The 23,786-nt window shown below is 39.6% G+C and overlaps 2 protein-coding genes across 2 annotated transcripts; one reads left to right on the forward strand and one right to left on the reverse strand.

The window, feature by feature from the left end:
• Positions 1-1,846: 1,846 nt before the first annotated feature.
• mfsd9 (major facilitator superfamily domain containing 9) lies at positions 1,847-11,406 on the forward strand. Its single transcript, XM_067603906.1, has 6 exons — positions 1,847-2,406; positions 6,609-6,696; positions 7,376-7,419; positions 8,432-8,561; positions 9,314-9,523; positions 9,617-11,406. Exons 1-6 carry the CDS (start codon positions 2,320-2,322, stop codon positions 10,477-10,479), a joined length of 1,422 nt encoding a protein of 473 aa, XP_067460007.1. The 5' UTR covers positions 1,847-2,319; the 3' UTR covers positions 10,480-11,406.
• A 172-nt stretch (positions 11,407-11,578) lies between these two features.
• Positions 11,579-23,739, reverse strand: slc9a2 (solute carrier family 9 member 2). Its single transcript, XM_067603903.1, has 13 exons — positions 23,231-23,739; positions 22,824-23,038; positions 22,488-22,736; positions 20,119-20,369; positions 19,807-20,024; positions 18,869-19,068; positions 18,385-18,474; positions 18,232-18,302; positions 16,138-16,305; positions 15,916-16,021; positions 14,409-14,525; positions 14,114-14,198; positions 11,579-12,927 (listed from the first exon to the last, which is right to left on the reverse strand). The coding sequence occupies exons 1-13, from the start codon at positions 23,493-23,495 to the stop codon at positions 12,506-12,508; spliced, it is 2,457 nt and encodes an 818-aa protein (XP_067460004.1). The 5' UTR covers positions 23,496-23,739; the 3' UTR covers positions 11,579-12,505.
• Positions 23,740-23,786: the final 47 nt, after the last annotated feature.

Here is a 23,786-nt window from a genome sequence, read left to right on the forward strand (position 1 = left end):
ATGCGTTACACACATATAAAGTATTGGATACAGTTTACAAAAAACAAGTTAATATTGCATATAAATTGACATGACAGTGTAAAAGGTCACTGAGGTCTTTAACATGTTAATGCTCTTGAGAAAAAGCCATTAGGCCATTTAGTGCCTCATAATAACAGTTTTGTTTATTGAGTTATTATTGTGTCTTCCATTAATAAAAGTTTTATGTAAAAAGTAGGATTTTGAGTACTAGCACTGAGTCAGGGTGAGTTGAGGGGAATCAGTGGTTTATTAGCATCTGAGGGGCATATTTAGCAGTGAGTCTACACATAGACGCTGGCTAATTTACAGACTGATGTGACCCAGCAGACAACTGTCAGCCAGAAACACTCCACCCACATCCTCTGCTTTATAGTGTTTGTGTATGAGTGTGTGTGTGTGTGTGTGTGTGTGTGTGTGTGTGTGCGTGTGTGTGTGTGTGTGTGTGTGTGTGTGTGTGTGTGTGTGAAAGATAAAAGGTTTATCAGTAGTTTATCAAAGAACATTTATTTCTTGTCTGAAAATTGAAATTTAGTACTTTTTGAAGGCTTTCGGTAGCCAGTGAGTTCGGATGTAATGCGAAATGTAAAAAGAAAAAAACAAACAGATTTAATCTTACTGATTTCTTCATTTTGAATCTAACAAAATGGTACTTAACAGACTATAAATAGAAAACTGTGCTTCTCCATACAGTCCATGGGCCCATAGCCCAAAATATAATTTCAGCATCATTCAAGGTAAACATAACATATTTGAGTGATTAGTAATGGTCATTCACTGTTATCAGCTAATGAAGTTAAAATAATTTAGATCATAGCTGCAGGTGATTATCTTAATTTAGTCTTACTGTATATTATGTTGAAGACTTTTATTAATATTTTATGAGAAATCTTTTTTTCTTCTTTTTTTTTGTCATTTTAAAGGTTATCTTCATCATACAGGTCCAGATTTAAGTCAAGAGCTTGCATGAGCTCTTTAAAGTGTCACTGATGTACATGTAAAGTTTTTGTATAACCTACATTTTTGATTTGAGCAGAGTCATAACTTCGAGCATAACACTGTTCGAGGTTATGACTGTGGAGATTCTGGAGATGATACAATAATAAAATAATAGTAATTCATAATTTCCTGAGTCATTGGATCCTTATGATGGGGTGATTTTCAAGATTACATAAGTATATTAATTGAATGGTAAAATTTAATTTTAACTGTGTTCTCAAGGATTGCAATGTCATTCCAGTAAATACTCAAATAGCCTACTATATACTGCTTTAAACACTGTAAACCTTGCCAGTTGTGATGTAGTACTGATTGTAAACTTCTATTGTTACAATATAGTACTGTTATTACCCATGTAGATATAATAGCCTAATGTCTTCATACTATAAAAATGTGTTATAGTTACCTAGCAGCATTGCTGCCATTATGATACTGCAGACGTCTCCATAAATCCTGTGTGCTGTTTGTAATGTTTTGTTTGCCTTCTATGTCCAGCAGGTGGCGCACAAGTAACCACATTCTCGGCTACTCTATAAATTATATAATATGAGAAAAGTATGAGTGGCTATTAATTATATGTTATGTGTTAATCAATGAGAATGGATCAAAGACACGTAAGTCATATTGATGAAATAGTTTTTAGTCTTTTCTTGTAGTTATTTATTTATTATATCAATTTACATCATGATACTGAGCAGTATATCTCTTGGTATTTAACATACTGCACAATTAATTACAGTTTTAGCTGAGCTTTAATGTCAAGTATATCAGAATAAAAAAGTGCTGACAACATTGCATATAAAAATATTTATAAAACAAAATAAGTCAGATAACTATTTGAAGAGTTAAAATCAAAAAAAAAAAAAAAAAAAACTTCAAATAATAAAAAATATTGACACATATGTGGAGGCTTTTGTCACTATTTTGTTTTATGACCGAAACAAATCTGTTTATCTTTATGAATTGCAAAAACTGTGACGTCATCAGACGATACCAATCGTCAGAGAAGCCGCGGGGGAGTCAGACCAGACAATACGGTGGATCAACGGCTGAGGAACTAACCACGACACCGGCAGTCAGCTTTATCCAAGACACAAATTTCTTTATTCTTCTGTAAAATCCTCCACCACTCACACCGTCTACGTTTTTGCAGACGCTTAACACCGGGCAATCGCCCCACCCCCCCACCGCCTGTGAGACCACCGCCGGGACGGAGACGTGTTTTCTGTTTTTGATCCTGTACAGTAGAAAATCGGATGAGCGCTTCCGCTTTGGCTGCAGCAGTGCTGTCACAGCGGGAGGATGAACAACCAGAAATGTAGCACTTTATTTCAGAAACCCAGGGGACGGACGAGGATTATACAATGTATTTATGTGGTGGGCTTCATGGTGAGTAGCTAACTGAGACCTGGCGGTGCTGGCTGAGTGACCTGTGCAGTGTTCAAGTCACAGCACATAGATGTGATGTAAGAAAAGTCATTCAGGTATACTTAAGAGGTGCTTCATGATTAACATTACAAAAAGTAGCCGAGGTACTTTCAGAGAGTCTGTAGGAGATTAAACATGTTAAATGTAATATTTTAAATGTGTTTATATCAAAAATTATTTGGCCTATTTTATTTTATTTCTCTTTTCTGTCTTCAACAGCACAATCATACGTTTTATAGCCTATACTAACCTTTAACTTCTGTCATACCCTTACACAGACTTTAGAGATATTAAACCTTCAATCACTGTGTGTTAAATTTTCTTTTTGGTTTTAAAACAATATGGAAAAGTGTTCAATTTAACCAACTGTGTCTGTTAGAGTTATAAAAGCTTTGAACCAGTGTATTATAGGAATATTAGAGAAAAAGTGGACAACACAACATGTAAAAACTCAGCATAGAAGATCCTAGACACACATATTTCTGGTGAAGCCCTTATGTACTGTATATACAGTATACATATATGTGCAAATACATGTGTTAGATTTGGATATTTTGAAATACGTTGTCACAAACTGATCACGTTTCTGCCTATTGAATAAGGGTGATGGTACAGAACCAGTGCTCGAAGTGGGCCGGTACTCACCAGTACACAGTACCAGTTTTAGACCGTATTTGGTGACCTATCAGATTTCTTTTCTTTATTTAATTTGAAAGGAACCATGTACAGTTTTAAACTTAAATGTTGCCATTTGATGCACTGCACGAGAGTTTCATCTGCACAATTAAAACATATAACAACACAGTACTAAAAAAATACAAAAGATAAAGAATAAAACAGAATAAACATAGTAGATAGGGTACAAAATAACACAGATAGTAATAATAGATATTACTAGGTTACACTCTGTGACCTGCAATGTTGAAAGAAGTACTCATATCCTTTACTGAAGTAAAACTAACCTATCAATACCACAATGTAAAAGTACTTCATTACAGTAAAAATCCTGCATTTAAAACCAAAATTAAGTAAAAGTAGCTTATCAATACCACTATGTAAAAATACTCAATTACAAGTAAAAATCTTGCATACATGTAAACATACTTAAGTAAAAGTAGGCAATAGCATTATTACCATCTAAACTTAAGCTATAATGTAACCAGTATAATAAAGAAATTAATGTAACTATATGTAACTATTCCGCATTAAAATGTTTAAAAATTACTAGACCTATGTTATATATTTTGTTGAGTTGAACTTACATTATCCTAAACGTTTCCAACAATTTTCAAACCCAGAAAAATCTGCAATTTTAATCAAGGTAACAGTCTGTTTCATTTGGTCACCTGTCAATGGTGTCATATACCCTCTGCCAAAGAGTATACACATACAAGATAATACGTTAGCGTTGTGGTTGTCTGCCACAATGGCGTCTACCAAAGACTATACGCATACAAGATAATATGCCAGAGTTGTGGTTGTCCGCCAAAAACTGTTTTAAGCCACATGTTTAAGATAAACCTTTTAGATCTTGGTCGTTTTAACTATATCTTTTAACCAGATGAAGGATTTTAGTCATTGGATGACTAGATCTTAAGTTATCAGAGAAACAAGCTAAGCAAACGTTAGCAGCACCTCGGCTCACACAGAGCCCCTCCCGGACATCCTTTGTTCACCGAACAGCATCAGAGGAACCCTGATTTTTACATGAAACTGCTTTCTTTAGTGTTTTTACCAGTTTTAATCCCCGTGTACGTTTGTTTTGGAGAAGAGGAGACTTCTGCGGATAATTTGGCTCCCGGTAAATCAGGGCTCCCATGTCATGTGATGCACACTGTCCCGTAAAGACTTTTTCCTATAGACTTACATTGTAAGAGAGACGTTCGTAAATCAGTAGATACATTTTTTTGAGCGTCACAAACCCCACAAAATGAGTCGATTCACTATCATAATTTGATCCGTTCAGTCCGATCACATTTCAAAAGTCTAGAAGAGCCACATGATTGAATTGTTTTATCCCCATTCAAGTTAGCCGGACGGCTAAACCTGAAGTAGCCAGCTCGGCTGGCATAAGTCACTAGTGCGCTTGATCCATGGGCTGCACAGATACGGAAGAAATGCGGAAAAAGTTAAACTTTTTTGGCTTCATGCGCACTGAGCATCTTTCATAGGAATGAACGGGGCCCCGCGTCCAACTCTGTATCCAGTTCTCTTTATACATCCATGGAGAGACTCCATGAGACATATTGTGTGTTTAACTTAAAGTACTAAAGTAAATGCTAATTTTGCAAAAAATCGGGCTGTGATTGATATATTGAAATGCTGCTTATGCATTGACTCATCAGTACTTTGTTAAATTTATTTAATATATCACATACTAAAGGATCTGAGTCTTCCAACACTTCAGGTCACAGAATCTGATGGGTCACCAAATAAGATGTAACACCGGTAGTCTTTCCTTCCCTCTCCATATCAGGTTCTCTGGGTGACTCATAATGGCCCTAAATAAACTGCATTACCCAGGGGGCACTACGTGATGCTCACCTGTTCCCATTCTTGCCTGCCTGCTTTTCTCTGTCGAAGGCTAGTCTGTGTTACGTTAGATTAACAGTACAGTAATCTTTTCAACCGTAGGGATGTGCAGAGAGCCCAGTATTTGTATTTGTTTCTGTATTTGTTGAGGCAGCAAAATTATTTGTATTTGTATTCGAATAAAAGTGGACAGAGACTTAAAAATCCTTTTAAGAATCTTTTTATCACGCTTTTAATTTTAGAAAATTAAAGTGTTGCAGTAAGTGTTCATGAATAAACTACCTTATGAAGGAGGTCCCCACACCAGGTCTCGAACTGGAGTCTCCCAGATCATAGATGACTGCGCTGACTACTGAACTAAAACTTTACTCATCGCCTCATTGCAGACAGACCTCTACCTATTTATACACCCATAACACAGAGACAGCACACTGTGTAACGTGTAGGGAAGAACTTCAAAGGTGATTATTGCTTTGCACTTTTCGTTTATTGCCTATTTTTTACAACCTAACTTTGTGGAAAGGAGAAGGGGAACAACGGGTTATGGAGAGTCCCTTGAGAGCACATCGCATGTGTCAGTAGCTCAGCTTTATCTCTGGGGAACACCCGCAACTCCGAGAATGATGTCCAAATAAGGAAATGTGCATCATGTAGCAGGTGGATGTGACTCCCTTCATTGAGACCTGATAAGCGTAACAGTGGAGCAGAGGAGAGAGACTGAGATAGCGATGTAACCGACCTGCATGCTGGTATTTTCTAATGATTTGCTGATACTGGCTGATACACATGCCAACATGTGAAAAAGGCTACTGGCACTTAGTTTTTCCCACTTCAAGCACTGTATAGAACATTGCAGGTTGTCTTGACACCTCTGAGAGTGCATTGAGTGCCTCCTCTTCAAAGCATCACTGTCAGTAAAATGTGTTGCAACATTTACTGGCTCTAACTTGTGTTAAAGACAAGGTGGATGCTCTATATTACAGTCAATGCACAAACAATTCTGTGTCACTTAAAAGAAATATTTATGTTGTTTTAAAGGACAGGTTCACAGGTTAACAGCCAGTATGAACAGGAGGAATGATTATAGCAAGGAAAACCTCTTTCACCGTTCATATGAACACCTTAATGTTTTAAGACAGACTTGAAAAATTGTGAACCCATCCTTTAAGAGCTGACCTTCAGGCATGCCTCAGAGAACTAACTTTAAATATCAGCCTGCATAGTTGGCTAAATGATCATCTAATTAAAGGTGACCAAAAGAATCCTGGCAGCTTAGATTTTTTGGCTCAGGCAGCAGGCAGAAACTGCCGGGGACAGTGATGCGGCTGAAAGTTAAGCAATTAGTGTAATGAGTAGTGTTAGAACATTGTATGAATTGCTGTGTGACTTCAATCAAGAGTTTGGCAAGAGCTTCCCTGATCTCAGCAATGCAGATAAACAGGATGAGCAGTGACATGATGTGGCTCCTGCATCTACTCCTGCACACTGGCTTTATATTTTTGCTTTACATGTTTCCTTCTGCTCAGTGATTTCTGGTATGATAAAATCCTTCATATGATAATTATAACAGCTGGGTACCTCTGGGCGCATTCCTATTCCTCATTATTTCTCTCTCACTTTTCCTTCTTTAGGACTTGTTTGGGGTGAGCATGATCATCCCGCTGCTGAGCCATCACGTGAAAGCTCTTGGAGCCAGTCCCACTGTCGCTGGTATTGTAGGTAGGGTGTGTCCATTACTCTGTGTAATGTGCTTAAGTTACATAGTAGCAGATGTAGGGTTTCCCTTCATGCATAATGAAGTCACAGCCGTATAAACTCCAACAAAATGATCATGTGATTGCCAGAGACAACTTTGACAGAGGGGCAAACAATTATTAGTCTAATGAAGTAATTTTTGAATAGAAAAGAGCACAACATTGTCTTAATTTTCCAACAGTTAATATTTGCTCTGAAACAAAAAGTTAATTAATCAATTGGCCAATTCGTAGAAAGTTGATCGACAACTCTTTTGATAATTAATTAGTCATTCAAGTCATTTATTCAAAGCAAACATTCAGTGGTTTCAGCTTCCCAGGTGTGCTGATATTCTCTGTTTTATGTTATTATATAGTACATGTTTACATCTTTGGACAAATTAAGCAGTTTAAATGTCACCTTGGGATTTGGGAAAGATGAAAGTAATTAAAGTATTAGTTACAGCCCTAGTTAATATCATGTTTAAAGCTTAAGGTCACTAAAGTTATTGCTTGGTTTGCAATATTTGTATGCAAAGACAGTTCATTCTTAACAGTATTACAGCATCTAAAATACTCAAGCTGTAGTGGATGTGAACACAGTGGTGTCTGCTCTGTGCTGTATTCTACAAACAGAAATTTAAACGCTTCTGAAACTGTTGCAGGATCTACATATGGGATCTTACAGCTGTTCTCAAGCACAATAGTTGTAAGTATTGACTTTTTTTCTCTCTGAAATAACTTGGCACTCTGTCTCCTGCCTGTATTCAGTCTTCCCTGCTTGACAAGGCATGCCCACAGTTAGTGGCCAAAATGGTTGCATTCCATGTCATCTCCGGTATTTCATGAAACAATAAACACTGTCTGTTTTAGGTTGATTGTGGCCACACAATACACCCAGTCTCTGCACAGTTGTACACACAAACTACTCCTAGTAAGCTGCAGACACACATATATCACGGTTTTTACACAGGTTTCTTTTTTTTTCTCTTTGACATCCCCTGACTGGACATTGAGGAGACTGTTTAATCTGCAATCTAACCTTTGGATGGCATGAAATATCAAAGCCTTCATCATTCAAAACCACATCCAAACTGTTAAGAAATTACTCAAACATCCGCAGTACTCCACAGTAAGCGCTGCATCTGACGTAAGATTCTCAGCTTTCCACATCTCTCCTCTGCTGCCCCACAGCTCCTGAAATTGGTTTAATTCTCAGGGGTCATGCGACAAATTAAACAGATAAGGAGTCATCTGTTGGTTCCCGTGTGCAGACCGGTTGAATCCTGATAAATGTGGGGATACGTGAACAGCTGGGTCTCTATGGAAATCCCACCAGGCTACATCCAGAACACAGCAAACTCAATTGGTCCTAATTTCATTATTTCGTCAGATGGGTGTGTGTGTGTTAGAGAGAGAGAGAGACAGGGCGAGAATTTAATAAAGGCTTGTTTAACGGTCTAGGCTACTTGTTTGAGAGGAAAAGCAGGGTCTTGGGATTTTTGCTTCACTTTTGTGAGTGCTCTGATGTTTCAGACTAACATCCACATGCTTCTGTCTGTCTCCATTTGTTTGTATCTGTCATCAATCCCAGATCAATTAATTAGAATCAAATTCTGATGTCACCTCCACCTGTCCATGTGTTTCAAAAACTAGAAAGAGCCACAGTTTCCTCTCCCGATTTTCAATTTGTGGTCTCATTTTCTGTATGTGATTGGCAGGGCAGCTGGAGTGATGTGGTGGGACGGCGATACTCTCTGCTGACATGTCTGCTGCTGAGTGCGTTCGGCTACGGCCTGCTCGGGATGTCCAGCAGTATCGCCTTGTTTGTGCTTGCACGGATACCTGTGGGTAAGTTGGACCACCAAAAATATGTGGCTCCTCCAAGGTGCTGGAATTTCTAGTTAATTATGCTGCCTAATTTTTAATTTGCAATATAAGTTGATCAATTTAACAGTATTATTATAGTGTCCCAAACTAGTTCTGATTGTTCCATCTCAGCCTAAGTTATTAAAGTTTTCACAGCTCCAAAAAGCATAAAAACACATCAGATAGCAAAATTCCAAGTGTTTTGTACCCAATCATTTTTCACTATGGAAGCATACGCTGTATGTATCCCATAATCCCCTACAGATTTTTTCTGCACTAACAATGCTTTGTAGCTAAATTAATCAACAGACATTTCACATTCTTCTGAAGCAGTAAAAAACTGCCTGTTTAATTCTGTAATTTGGGAAAGGCTAAGTTTGATCTACAGAGTCTAAAATCATTGTTTGCTTGGGGATCTAATGAACTCAAATGAATTTAAAACATTAACAGTGATAAATAGCTAACTTATATTAATTTTCATTCAGAGACTTACTACTTTAAGTTCAAAGTAGCAAAAGAGATAAAGGTTACAGTCAGAGTTTCTGTCTTTTTTTTCTCCTCTTGGGTAAAATGTGCTTATGTCTAAATGTGTAAGAACAATCATAAATTTAACATTGTGTAATTCAGTCACATTTTATTGCACCCTTAACTCGTAAAGACAGGACAGAGTGCACACAGCGGAAATCAGTCAAGTCAGTTTCTTATTTTCGTTTGTTGGCTGTTTTCTGTCTCAGGGCTGTTCAAGCACTCCCTGTCCATCTGCAGAGCCCTGCTGTCTGACCTGGTGTCTGATTCAGAGCGCCCTCTGGTGATGGGACACTTTAATGCAGCTTCCAGCGTTGGCTTCATTTTGGGTCCTGTGGTGGGCGGCTACCTCACAGAGCATGAGGGCGGCTTCTATACCTCCTCATTCACCTGCGCTGCCATCTTCCTCATTAATGCAGGTAGGTTGAAAAAAAGATGACGAGAAAGAAATGTGAGGATAATTAATAGTATTTTAAATTAATTAATTAATATGAAAACATTTATCATTCTAGGGTTAGTATGGATGCTACCGTGGAGCGAGACACTACTTCACCGTAATGGCACTAACTCCAGCAACAACACAAGTAAAGTTTGTCATGACAACAACTATAGTAAGTCTGTGCACAATGGTTCTCATGCAAATAGCAACCACCCAGTGTTGGCAGCAGAGACTGACCCAGCCTACAGAGCTTCTGGGAAGCACCGAGGTGGTCTGATGTGGAGGGAGGTGTCTCTGCTCCAGCCTGCCTGGAGACAGCTATCCTCAGTGGGCTCCAAGATCCACATGGTGGCCTCCTCTGACATGTGGGACCTCTTCTTGGTACGTCTATTGATGGCCATAGCTATCATGCTCTACTACAGCAACTTCTCTCTAGCCATGGAGGAGCGTTTCTCACTTAAACCAAAGGTGACAGGTTATCTGATCAGCTACAGCAGCACCTTAGGGGCCCTGGCTGGGTTTCTGGTGGGTCCGGTCACCCAGCTGTACGGAAACAACATGCCTGCTCTGCTGCTTCATTCCACCTTGCTCACCTGTTTGCTCATTTTCCTGTACGCTGCTGCGCCCAGTGTGTGGCAGGTGCTGCTCTCTTCCACCTTCTTTGCCATTTCCACCAGCATTGGACGGACATGTATTACAGACCTGGAGCTGCAGAGGGGAGGGGTCCAGGCCAGCGGGACTCTGATCGGAGCCGGGCAGTCAGTCACAGCCGTCGGTCGAGTCCTGGCCCCGCTGCTCTCCGGTCTGGCCCAGGAGTTCAGCCCCTGCGGCCCCCCCAGTCTGGGAGTGGTCCTGGCTCTAGCAGCTGTAGGTTTACTGCTCATCAGGATCCCCAAGTGGGACGGGAGAGGGATGACAAAAATGGCCACACTCTGAGTAACTACATTCATTTAAAATATTAAAAACACATCGCAAATCCACCAGTCAGACAAGTGCTCTTATGAGGCCAGCTGAGTAGACAAACAGCAGACTCACAGTGGGAACAATGTTTCCCGCTCGAGCATGTTTCTTGACAAGATGCCTTTTGCCAAACTTACCTGCAGATGTGAAGACATCACAAGGTAAAAATGGCTCGTAAACACCAGCCAGGCAGTCCTTCTCTCAGGGAGAGTGGATTCAAAAATCAAGTGCAGCATTGAGGTGAGGACAGGGCTGAGAAACATATGGCTCATGTGTTGGCACGTATTACTTGGGACAGTTTGATTGGAAACAATGCACACTACGATTTGAATGTAATTTTGTAACCACTACATAGTCCAAATTCTGTTTAAGTTGCACATCCTGTAGGCCTGCTGATGATACACTACAAGTCTCAACAACTTTTATTGCGTCAATAAAATAAAAGAAGATGAAGGTGATCCTCCTTCAGACATTCATAAATAAGATCAAACTATTGATTACTGTGGTGAAATCAGGCTCCCAGATCACACTGTTGCACTGTTGTTTTTTTGTTTGTTTGTTTGTTTGTTTTTGTTTTTAACCTCAGAGCCAGCTGTTTCTCCACATGCACTGCATCATAAATGGTTCCCACTGTGGTACATGAGCAAATGTTTGCTCTGGTTTCTGACTCTCGATTTTACACTTCAAGAGATTTGATCATTTATCTTATGGTGGGTTTAAATGGACATTTAAAGAAATTCCTTTTTGTAATTGAGGACCAACTGTATGGTAAGCATCACTGTTGTTTAAAGTTTAAGGATGAAAACTGTATACATTTATGTAAGGAAGATCTTGAATGGATGAAGTACATGCCAGATTCATGCAGAGAAGTCACAATGAATAAACATTGTTTTGTATGTTTGAGTCGATGGTGTTTTGAGTTGTATATGAATACTGCAGTGTGAGTGTTACATTCAACTCTGTCATACATTCTTCACCATCTTCTCTCCTGTGGATGATGCTTTTAGTCTCACACTTACATTTTTACATTTACAAAGTTCTACTGCATCATTGGTTTAATACAGAATGCTTGATATGTCTTTAAAAAATATTGAACATTTATTACAGAAAAAAAAGAAAAAATAATGCAGTCATTCCAGATTTGTGATGTTCATCAGTGTAACAGACGCACAGAAGGCCTGCAGTTAGTCCCAGGAGTACTTTGTACTGCACTAGTTCCTCATGTTAAACTGAATGTACAAAATGTACATCCTCAATCACACAACTGTCACACGCAAAAGGGTGATAAAAATACAAAAAACTATCATATTTATATACAACGACAAAAAGATAGTAAATAGTTTAAATTAAATTGCCTTCAAACGTTTAAAAGTGATGTAAAAGGTTGAAATAACTAATGTAGTCCACTGTGCTTCTTACTGTACATTCACACTGTTGACAGCTACACTTCATCTGTTGCCTGATGTTTGCGTACTGATTTGTGAGCTGAAGAGCCAGCAGCACAACAACAAGGCTCATGTTGAAGGTTTGTTTTTCTCTTAGAAGAAATGAAAGGACCTCTAGTGTTAATGTACTTGGCCTTAAAGGACCAGTGTGTTAAGATTTAGTGGCATCTAGTGGTGAGGTTGCACATTGCAACCAGCTGAATACCGTTCTCCCTCCCCTTCCAAGCATGTAGGAGAACCTACAGTGGCTGTGAAAGGTCCTCTCTAGAGTCAGTGTTTTGTTTGTCTGTTCTGGGCCACTGTAGAAACATGGTGGGCTCAGTGGAAGAGGACCAGCTCCCTATGTAGATATAAAGGGCTCATTCTAAGTTAACGAAAACACAACGATTCTTATTTTCAGGTGATTATACACTAATTAAAACATACTTATGAATATTATATTCCATTTCTGCCAATAGATCCTACTAAATCCTACACACTGTTAGATGTGGATTTGCTTGAGAACTTGAGACTCAGTCTGTGGCAGTCAGGCTGCTGCTGAAAGTCCAGGAACACTTTTACTTTTTATGTTTAGGGTTCCACTGAGGCCGCCTGAGCAAAGGGTTTTGTGTATCATTGTCTCTGGGTTCAGCAGCCCAGGCTGGGGGTGGAGATGAAGGCTGCTGCTCCTCCTCTTCTGCTTCATGATGCCTGTTTCTAAAGTTATCTGAGAAGCTGTTGTCATCATCAACAGAGGGGTTAAAGTGGCGGCGAGGAGCGGGCACATGGGAATCACTGAAGGAGGAGTTTGTCCTGGACATGCCACGCCCTGTCCAGGCTCTCTCAGTCATGCCTTCGTCTAGAACGTCAACAGAGGGTACTTCTTTTAGGGTGCCCAGCCTGCGTAGAGGCATCATAGCTCCAGAGGAGGAGCGTGCGGGTTGGCTAAACCGAGAGCGTCTCGAGGGGTGGGCGGCCTCTGACATAGTTTCCTGATCATCTGAGTCAGGTGGAGAAAATGAAGGAAACGATTAGGCAAATTCAATCATGCCATCACCCCACATTTTATTTTATACAATTGCATTTAAAAAAAACACTGAAAGGATCCTTGATAAAAGAGGAAGTTTTTCATGTCTGTCTTAAAACAATATTCAGGTGCCCAAATGAACATTGAAACAAGTTTTTCTTACCATAACCATTCCTCATGTTCATACTGACCATTAGAAGATCCCTTCATAATACACTTACAATGTAAGTGATTAGGAACAAAATCCACAAGCCTCCTTCTGTGCAAAAATGTATTTAAAAGGTTTTAAAAGCTAATATGAAGCTTCAACTGTTCGAATTAGTCAAATCAAGTAGACATCTTTCAACGTTACAGTCTTTTTAGTGCCAAAGTCCCTCTTTTTGTTATTATACTTCCACCACAGCTCAGCAGTGAAACACTGTCAGAGGAAACACAAAGAGGCAATTTGACACTAAAAAGACTGTAAATGTGACAGATATCCACTTGATAAGACTAACTCGGACTGCTGAAGCTTCATATAAGCTTCAGATAAACTTTTAAATGCATTTTTGCACAAAATGATTGTGGACACACTGTGGATTTTGGCCCCATTACTTACATGTACAATGAAAGCACATTTGAAGGGGGTCTTCATAGGCAGTTAAACAGGATGAATAATTACAGCAAGGAAAACCTATTTCAGTGTTCATATGGGCACAGACTTTTAAAAATTGTGAACCTATCCTTTATCCCATTAAACCTCACTGTCTTACTTATGGGTATGAACTCATGTTGTGCAGCCAAACATTGTTCAAAACCGCATAACTTTATTTTAGTGTCTGGAGGAAGTCCAGAACTTTCCAGTGATACCAAATATTATAGATTGAATTTGGGGAAAATGTGTATAAAAGTGCAAACATCATACAGCTTGAATAAAGAGTTGGAGCAAGCTTCTACACAACTAAACATCTGAGCAAGTTCCATTAGCTGAAGAGAGCAGTATAATATGGCCGAAAGCTCTGGAAAAAGCCAACAAGTGAACCTTGAGTTATAAATATTTTATCACAGATTATATGTGACACTGTCAGACAGAGTGGAAAAAGATGATTTTTACTACTTGAGGGGAACTAAAAGGGTAAAATTGGATGTGAATGTGTTTAAGGTAGTTTGAGAAGCTTACCTGTGTAGCTCAGCCTCTCAGCAGGAAATTTTGAGTCCAGACTCTTCCCAGCAGGAAGAGAGAAGTACTTCTGAGATTTAGGCACCTGAGAATAAAATGTGAATAAAACAGCAGAACAGACAGTGATAAATGGAGAAGAAGGATAAACTAAAGAGAATGAATCCTCCATCACAGTGCAGTGAAAAGGTTCAATTCTGTTTACTTCTTTTAACTAAGAGGATGACAGCCTTCATAGCAAGACTCAGGCAATACCTCAGGTCAGTAACAGCCATAGTTACAGAGTTTTCCTGCTTACCGTTGTCTGAAAGCTGCCAGGTCGGAGGCTGCGGCGGATGGTGGTGTGGCGTCTGATCAGTATCTCTTTTGTCTGGCGGTCATTGGGCAGCGCATGCTTATTTGTGTATGACACAGTCTGATTAAAGGAAAGAAAGATACAAGATACCGCATTATACACACATGCACACACACCATCTCACAGCCGATATAGACGGCTGGTGGACACTTCCACAAGGATTCCACCATTTTTGACATGTCTATCTGTAATTAAGTCACAATGGCTACACCTTGAGGTCTGTAAAATTCACTGACTGTGGAGACAGCAAAGACTGAGACATGTAGACAGTTACGATGCTTTGAGGGGAGACGGCATTCTTTAAAACTCAGATTGCTCAACCAAAACTGGCAACACCCGTCTGAACAGCAAGGGTCCATGTCTGTGTCAACATAGTTCTCTCTATCTTGTAGCTATTAGTAAGACCTAGAACAAACATAACGAAAGGTTGCCATTGTTCTTTTTCTGCTCCTATCTGCTGTATTTCACAAGAGGTCAATATGGTCACACAGAAAATAATAACCAACAGTGCAGTGTTACAGTTAAAAAATGCATTAGCATACTGTTATTGAATGCAATAACTGTAACGTCATATGAGGTTAAAAGGGGCACACGTGAATAGTTAGTGGACCAATATGCTCAGGATGTTAATATTAAAACAAATAACATCACAGACAGACGGTGACGCAGGGTTTGTGTGAGAGACACGACTGTATAAATGTAAGAGGAGCACAAATGGGAGAGAGACTTGAAAAGAGGGGTTATTAAGATAACCAGACAATTTGACTACCCAAGAACAGAAGCACATGCTCCTTATTTGTCTACACATCAAAGCGTCTCTGAGAGCCTTTCTGAGAGTGATGTCACTTATGGAAAAGTACTGCCGGCCGCAGTCTGTGGCTATGCAAAACAGCGCTGAGTTTCAGTGCTTGAAGTAATCACACTCTCATGTGTGAGTAATGCGTCACAAAATGTACAGTGGCTCCAGTTTATCAAATTTTGATTAATGTGTCGTCTGGTCACTTTTGGCGATTACAGGCAGATATATCTGAGATCACAGGATTTTGCGTTTAAAAAAATGGATGCAGTGCTCTTTGCTTTTTCAAATTGCTAATGCTTTTTCATGTAAAAAGCAAAGAGGAGCAGCAGATTTGGACAAGGAGCTGCACGTGGCTTCATTTTGGAAGCTGCTGTTGTTGATCCATTCAGGCAAAAAAAAGGGCAAATTTCATACTACTGTATGTTCTGTAAGCAGATGAAAGTTTACCACAACAGCAGCTCAATTGAAAATGCATGAAAACTGGTGGCAGCTTTCTGAATCACACAGCACCTATTGGAGCTTGTAGTTTTAGCATCAGTTAGTTTTAGCTAATGTTTGTTGGTCGCTGGTAATTATCAAAAAAAAAAAAAGAAAAAAAGAAAGCAAAAGCAAAAAAAAAAACAAAACCAAACAGATTATTCAGAATCTCACCCGTTGTCTGATCTTGTACATGTTCTTGGACAGGATGTCATGCATGTTCTTCAGGTCACCAGGCAAGAACTTCTTCTTAGGTTTAGCAGAGCTTTTCTTTTCCTCACTATAAACAGATATTAAGAGACAACAAACTGCTAAGTTACTTCACCCCTTTGATCTGAACAGACAATAAGCAGATGGCGTGATAGTCAGAAAGACAGAAACATGATGGTGTCATACTACAGAGAGACGATAGACGGAGCAGCGCTGATGTCTCCAGACACCGTGTCCAGGATCTCCATGGCGTTCTGCAGCTCAAGCTTCTTGTACAGTGACACAATGCTGGACTCAGCCCGGCTGTCCCGGATTAGGATTTTACGCAGGAATCGATTGTTGAACTTCATAAATCTGACATTGAGAGAAAGGAGATTGCACTAATTAGCTTCATATCATTTAAAGTGCTGATAAAAAGTGTCAGAAATGAGGCCCTTTTTATATGTGGACTAGAAGGATTGGGGGACAATTTTTGGGGTTGCAAATATTTTAGTGTTCAAGTGCTAATTTTGTATTAATTGTTTTGCGTTTACTCACTTTATTTGTGACTATTTTTGTCTCAATACACATTATACTTACTATACTTGCTATATACTTATATATTATACTTATTATTTGTATTGGTGTATTTATCACCTTTTATTTAGATTAGGTTTTTTTTCTTCATTTTATATATAGTAGATGCTCATAATGTCACGTGTATAATATTCTAGTAAAATGACTTATCTGCACTATGTGTCTGTTATTGTTCTTCTCTTACTGTAACACTTCAATTTCTCTGCATGAGATCAATGATTTTTTTAAAGCTTATCTTATCTTTCATTTTTTGCAGTTGAGCAGTAGAGAATAACGACGGTGTTTGCAGTCTCATATAAAATCTATACGATGAATGATACCGTCTGTTCTAAAATGTACAATTTCTAAGCTTTGTCATGAAGATTTAATGTTTGTGGGTTTTTTTTACACTACTGTATATGTTTTGTGTATTTATCTTGCACTCCATATACAGCATGCATAATGTTTGTATGTCAACAGTACATGGTACTAAACTAGTATATATGTAGCTTATTTATACTATATATATACCATAACATTGCATGTTCCCAATGAAAACTTAATACAATGACAATTGTATCTAATTAGAAATGTTCATTGTGGTTTTAATGGCTACATTATCAGCTTCTGCTAGAAACTAAAGTCAAACCAAATATGTTTATCTCAGGAAGTGCAAATAAAATTGACTTTCTACTGTCATGAATGCTCAATGTTAATATGTTATCACTCAGATACCAGTGTGCCTGAGACTACAGTGTTAAAAAAGCCCATTAACAACCCAGTTTGTGTTTTTCACCAAGACCGATCGTTGAAAGTTGAACATTTTAGATCAATTAAAACAATAGCTAAATTTATATTATTTCACATATTTAACACAATGCCAAAAAAATGGACAAAAACTAGGATTTCATTTTCAAGCAGTCTTACAAAATTAGTGGCTGTGCCTGAAAACTGGTGTGATAGGAAATGTGAGGAAGCTATAGAGGAACTAAGTAAAACATGTCAGAGACTAGCTGCTAATGGCGGAAGCTGAACACGACACCAATGTCCGATTCAGCCATCAACATTCCCACACGGTGCCAGCGTGAACAATAGCACAGTCAAACAAAACCACAAACAGGGAAACTGAGAGCAGGTATAGTAAAACTGCCATCTCTCTCTCAGTTTCACTGGAGGTTTTTTTCTATAAATTTAGTAACATGAAGCAGTTAAAGGTGCAGTGTGTAGAATTTAGTGGCATCTAGCGGAACGGACTTGGCAGAAATGGAGTATAATATTTATAAGTATGTTTTAATCAGTGTATAATCCCATGAAACTAAGAATCATGTTTGAATGAGCCCTTTATATCTACATAGGGAGTGGATCCTCTTCTACAGAGCCTGCCATGTTGCACTGCCATGTTTCTACAGTAGCCCAGAACGGACAAACCAAACACTGACTCTGGAAAGGATCTTTCATGTTTTTTGCGGCCACCATAGACTCACACTTGGAAGAGGAGGGGGAGGGGTGTTCAGTTGTTTGCACTCTGCAACCTCATTGCTAGATGCTACTAAATCCTACACACTGGTCCTTTTAGTATTTTAGTATTAGTATTTCGAGATAAAGTGAGTAATGTGTACATTTTATGGGGTACTCAAGACTGTAAATAAGTAATATCTGTAATATAGAGTGACAGATTATATTGATGTCTAACTTTAAGCAGACAGCAGGAGAGAAAGTTCTTACTTGTCCTTCCAGTAGAAGTGGCTCCACTGTCCGCAGAGGTCCTCTATGCCAGCTATGGTGTGCTCCATGAGCTGTGAGCAAAGTGAGAGCTGTTAAAACTGTGCAGAAACATATCATCCACCACATGCACACCAATCACAATCTGTGTCTTACCCTGCAGTGGATTTCTACATTGATTGTGTCAAGATTGCGGTTTGTTCTGCGGACATTGATGTACTCAATCAGAGGTCGAATACTGATGCCCTGTGGAGAGGAGACAAAAAAAAGATCACAGATTCAGAAAAGCCCAGAAAAACATTAGAAGAATACTTTTAAAATCCCAACTGACAGCCAGAAATGAAATCATTTGGAAATCAAATGGCAAAATCAGGGTTCAGATTTGGCTTTTAAATCATGTGTTGTGTTCCCTGCTTTAACAGAAACATGACACAACATGAGCAACCATTCTGTGGTAAGACTGTAATTTCTCTCAGACTAAGACTCTACTGCCAAATTTCAGATTTCAATCAAACCTTTTTCCATTTCATTCTATCTCCTCTACAACTAAGACAAGACACTTCTACAAGTTACAATAGTAGGGAAAATTATTCCCAGTGAGCAACTCTGCAAAAATATAACAACATAGATGCTCTCTTACCTGAAGAAAGACAGTGAAGAGGATAATAGCAATGGTGGCGGTGACAAAGAGCTGCTTGCGGCCAATGTTTTCAGGAAGAGTGAAGACCAAGGCAAATGAAATTGCACCTCGCAGACCACCATATGCCAGACCAAATTGATCTTTCAAGTTAAATGGGATGGTGCGGAAAGGGTTAATGATCTGAGTCAGCACCAAGACACCTGGGAGGGAAGAGCAGAAAAATGTCAAGATGGTTTTTTTTGTTCATAAGTTCAGCAAATTTAAAGCTGCACTAATAAATTATTTTATATTAACGATAGATGAAATCACTATGTTTAATGTGAAAGGGGTCGCTCGTTATGATGACTCATATATTAACACCTGACTCTGCAGTGCCCCTCAGTGCTGCAGAGCTTTGTTGTGTCTTTCAGCTCATTGTTTTGGTTTTACAGCCCACAACTTTTCTGTTTTGGTTCATTCTTACAGTTCTAATCGAACCTTGTTTCTAGCAAAAAGCAACTTTTTTGAAGTATCTCTAAAAATCCATTCTAAGCTACCTGCTCAGCACCAAACGACAGACAAAGTTAGCGACTAGCTGGTGAATAGAGTGGAGTATTTAGCAGCTGGAGAGATGGAGAGACTCAGGAGTTAATGGAAACCAAAACAGAGCTAAAATGAGAGTGTATATTTGACTCTAACTTGTTAATTACATTCACAGTTACAACATTATACAGTGTTAATATCTCAGTGTTGTGTTTTTATTTTATGCTGCCCTCAAATGGCAGAAAATAATCCATAAAGGCAGCTTCGAAGTTTAAGTCAGCGTGTGGATATTTTAGCAGACACTCAGTTCATAGCTACGGAGGTAAACAGTTAATCCTGCAACAAGACAGACAGATACGAAGTCAAACAAAACCTGACCTCTTCCATGACACAGATACCCCCTGCCCTCTCCTTACCCAGGCCTCTCCATACGAAGGCAAACAGCAGCGTGAACAGGATGTAACCCCAGTTCCACTCGTGTTCTGTTGTTATGGTGACAACCCCCAAGAAGAAGAAGATGAGGGTCTCGGAGATGGAGCCAAGCATCTTGACCACATGGCGGATGGTGGTGCAGGAACGCTGAGAAACGTTTTCCTCCACATAGTACTTCATGGTGAGGGCACAGGTCACAATGCTGCAGAACCACATTAAACATTAGTATTTTTGCAGTGTTAAAACGGTTTGCCATTCAAATGTTTGGAGTAGCAAAATCTTTCAAATCTACTCACGCCATGATGGATGAGATGGCGAAGAGCTCAGCCACCAGATAAGCCAGGTAGCTGTACATGAATATGAAGAGTGGCTCAATTTCTCGAACTTTGGAGGTGAATCTTGTGGTAAAGGCAGCCACAAAGCCAAACAGAATGCCAAAGCCCATCCCACCGAGCCCAACCACGAAGAACCGAGCCACTCCGAGGAACACATCCACCGGCTCCACCACTGGCATCTCCGCCACAAAGTTGAACATGTTGTACAACACCTGAAAACATGTACAGTCATGTTCATGCACACATGCAGAAAGATACGTTTCATGTTGACTACATGAAGACACTTTCTTTCATACTTGCAGGTGCAGCTCTGTGCACAAACAGCCCACACACCGCTGTCAGAGGTCATGTGTGGTGTCAGGGGCCTCTAATGACACAGCTCCAGATAAAAATGATTTATTGAAATATTTACTCTGTACTATTTGCTATTTGATAATCTCATTTCACCAAGCACTCTGAATGAGTCACAGAAAAGGAGCATTTGCAAAAGCAACTAGCTTTGCTCCTTTTGATTGTGTTCTGCCTACACCACTGACTATGAATTAAGTCAGTGTTTTCCTTAACTAGCCTATTGCTGGAGTAAAGTTTTAGAATATATTAAAAGAAAGCAAGAAATCTGTAGATATTGATACAATACATAGAGCAATTTTATCATTTAGGCTTCCCCTTGCTTTATTCATCTCTCCTGTTCATACTGACCATTAGAAGATCCTTTCATAATTCACAGACTTCCCTCTCGGTTACTATCGCTCCACCACAGCTCAACAGGGAAACAAAGAGAGGGAATTTTGTACAAAGCACATCAGGAAGAGACTTTTTTTAAAGGTCAGTATGAACATGAGGGATGATTAAGCAAGTAAAACCTGTTTCTGTGTGTATATTTATACCTGACTATTGTTTTAAAACAGGCATGAGAAATTGTGAACTTATCCTTTAAGTGAGGAAAAATCTCTTTGGCTCTACTTTACATGTTCGCAAACATATCTTAATAAGATAAGGCTGGTGATATTCGTTATTGTTCAAATCCTATGAAAAGACAAAAAGGTTAGTCAATCTCTCAATACTTTTCTCTCAGTTCCAAGCCTGTTTGTTCCCACTAAACCTTAAAAAGTCACAGATACTTTTTTAAAAATAAATCATTTTAATAATTTCCTAAAACAGCTGAGCACCGTAGATTTTAGCAAACATCGGTCAAACAGGAGTACACAGTGCATTTGTTGGGGACTATTTTAAACCTCAGTTTAAGACACATTTGGTGCGCTAGTATTTAATTATGGGCAATTGTCAACACCTTACACCTCACTACTGACTGCAGCACTCTTAGTAAATTGTATTATTGTCAAACACTAAATTTTCTTTGATCGGTGCAATTCTGCAAGACAAAGCTCTCTGTGCAGACGACGCCTGGGCTTTTCCCAGTCTCCTGGGTAAATGTTTGTCTTCACTTTCTGCTTCAGCTCTGCTACTGTGTACGAAACAAAAGGGTCACCACGCCAAAGCTAAGAGCAGGTTCATTTAGGTGGGTGAGTGGGTGTGTTAAAGCACAATAAAAAATTGGGCGGGAGAGGAAATTTGAGCAGGAACCCACTTCAGTCCAATTTCAGACGATGCTCACTCCTCCCACACAGCCAACGGCAACAGTGACCTCAGAAACTGGTTTGGAGTAAACAAGACTCTCAATAGTACATGGCTCTGGTCTGTTGACACATTCGACTGGTGTCTCCAATAACATTCCTTCACATTTATCTGTTTATCTGTACAATCTTGCCAGTGCACACCGTACTCATGCATGCATATTAACCCAGAAATTGTACAGTATCTGGTGAAACCTGAGCTGCGCCTTCAGAGAAAGAATAGAAAAGCTCCAGCCAACACAATAGTGGATCTGCCATTTCATATAATAGCAGTTTTGAAACTAAAGGCACCAAGGAGGGTCTTAAAAGGTAGGTGGGGCTACAATAGTCTCCATAATAGACAAAAAAAGGAAATATGGACCTTAGACCTGTGTAAAATATACTAATTTAATTTAATTTGCCTGTGGTCTGTGCTACTAGTTGCTTGCAGGACATTCCTACTGACTCATGTTTTCTCTTTGCACACATGAGGACCAACTGGCATGCCGTTGTTCAGAATAATATCACAACATACTATAAACAGAACAGAGCATGCTTGTTCATCATCTTGTTATTTTAATAAGCTCTAGCCCAGGGGGAACAAAGACTGGCCAACATGTTGCAGCAAGTCACTTTCTGCTCTTCAACTCAAATCAGTTTGCACTAATCTGCACAAACTAAAACACACTTTCACACTATCTGCCTCAGCCAACTCACCACAGTGACGGCATCATTGAAGAGGCATTCCCCGAACACCACGATATAGAGCTGCTCGTTGACAGACACGTCCTCAAACACACTCAGCACAGCCACGGGGTCCACAGCTGAGATGATGGTGGCAAACAGCAGGTTCTCCTGGAGGTTGATGTCCTGCACCCCAAACGCCTCGATCTGGCAGATGGCAAACAGAGACATGCCAATGCCGATGCTGTTCCACAGAGTCCCCACTACTGCAAACCACAGCACCTGCACAAAGAACAACATTATGTCACATGGTCATGAGAAAGAGAGAAAGAAGATGACTTTGTTTTAGGAAAATGTGTTGGAACGGACCGTGCCGACGTTCTCAAAGAAAGGCCTGGTGGGCATGAAGTAGCCTGAGTCGAGGACAATCGGGGGAAGCATGTAGAGGAAGAAGACATTGCTGCTGAGCACAGCAGGGGGCTCCTCATGGACAGAGTGCATGATGCCACCCACAATCAGACCAATGCTGATCAGAAGGCATGTCTCTGGCACCCAAACAGTGATCCGGTGGTACACATGGAAACCTGAGAAGTAAAAATGTTTAGATCACAAACAGGAACAGGAGAGATAAGAGTGAAGCCCTGTCTGTCTGCATAGAGATGATAAGGCTAACATTTATATCACCATTAAAGGATCACACCTATCATGAGTGAAGTGTTGACCTAGATTTGGATCTTAGCGCGTCAATAAAATCATTTGTGTGAATGTATACTCACCAATCTTTGCAAAAGAAGCCAGCAGCATCCAAAGAGTGATCTCAAATGGTATCTGTATTCTTGGGTAATTCATAGTAAACACAGGCATATTAGCCGTTTCCGCGTTTGGATAGGCCTGGGGGTCATCAATGGGTTTAACCGGGGGCACAATCGTGACACCGGCGGTCGGTTTAGGTGGGATTTCTCCTCTGGAGCCATTCAGAAGACTTAAAACGGTGCAAATAATAAGTAAAACTCCTGTTCTTCTGGTTATGACTGAATCCATTTTGTACAAAAAAACACAGCCGCTGCACAATAATCCAAAATGATGTGAATATCCACGTCGTTGAGATTAAAATCACTCCATCTAATTTAAAAGACAAAAATCAGTTGAAGTGAGAACATTTCTCTTCAAAAAAGTTGATTAATTTAATTTTCTGGCGTTTTCTCATTCCACCATCTTCTGTTAAAAGTGCCTTATGAATGCTGTCCCTTTCAAAACCTGTATGTTCCGGGTGAGTTCCCTTCAAACTGCAGGACAGCACACCTGTGTAGTCTACCTGCAGCGCGTCCACGA

This window comes from Thunnus thynnus, chromosome 11 (assembly GCF_963924715.1).
Source record: "Thunnus thynnus chromosome 11, fThuThy2.1, whole genome shotgun sequence".
NCBI classification, from domain to species: Eukaryota; Metazoa; Chordata; class Actinopteri; order Scombriformes; family Scombridae; genus Thunnus; species Thunnus thynnus.

Coding starts and splice junctions, on each gene's coding strand:
- slc9a2 (XM_067603903.1), bottom strand. CDS start 23,495: ATGGATTCAGTCATAACCAGAAGAACAGGAGTTTTACTTATTATTTGC. Junction 23,039..23,230: donor GGCTTCTTTTGCAAAGATTG/GTGAGTATACAT, acceptor TTTACTTCTCAG/GTTTCCATGTGTACCACCGG. Junction 20,370..22,487: donor TCAATGATGCCGTCACTGTG/GTGAGTTGGCTG, acceptor ACATGTTTTCAG/GTGTTGTACAACATGTTCAA.
- mfsd9 (XM_067603906.1), top strand. CDS start 2,320: ATGAACAACCAGAAATGTAGCACTTTATTTCAGAAACCCAGGGGACGG. Junction 6,697..7,375: donor CACTGTCGCTGGTATTGTAG/GTAGGGTGTGTC, acceptor AAACTGTTGCAG/GATCTACATATGGGATCTTA. Junction 9,524..9,616: donor CATCTTCCTCATTAATGCAG/GTAGGTTGAAAA, acceptor TTATCATTCTAG/GGTTAGTATGGATGCTACCG.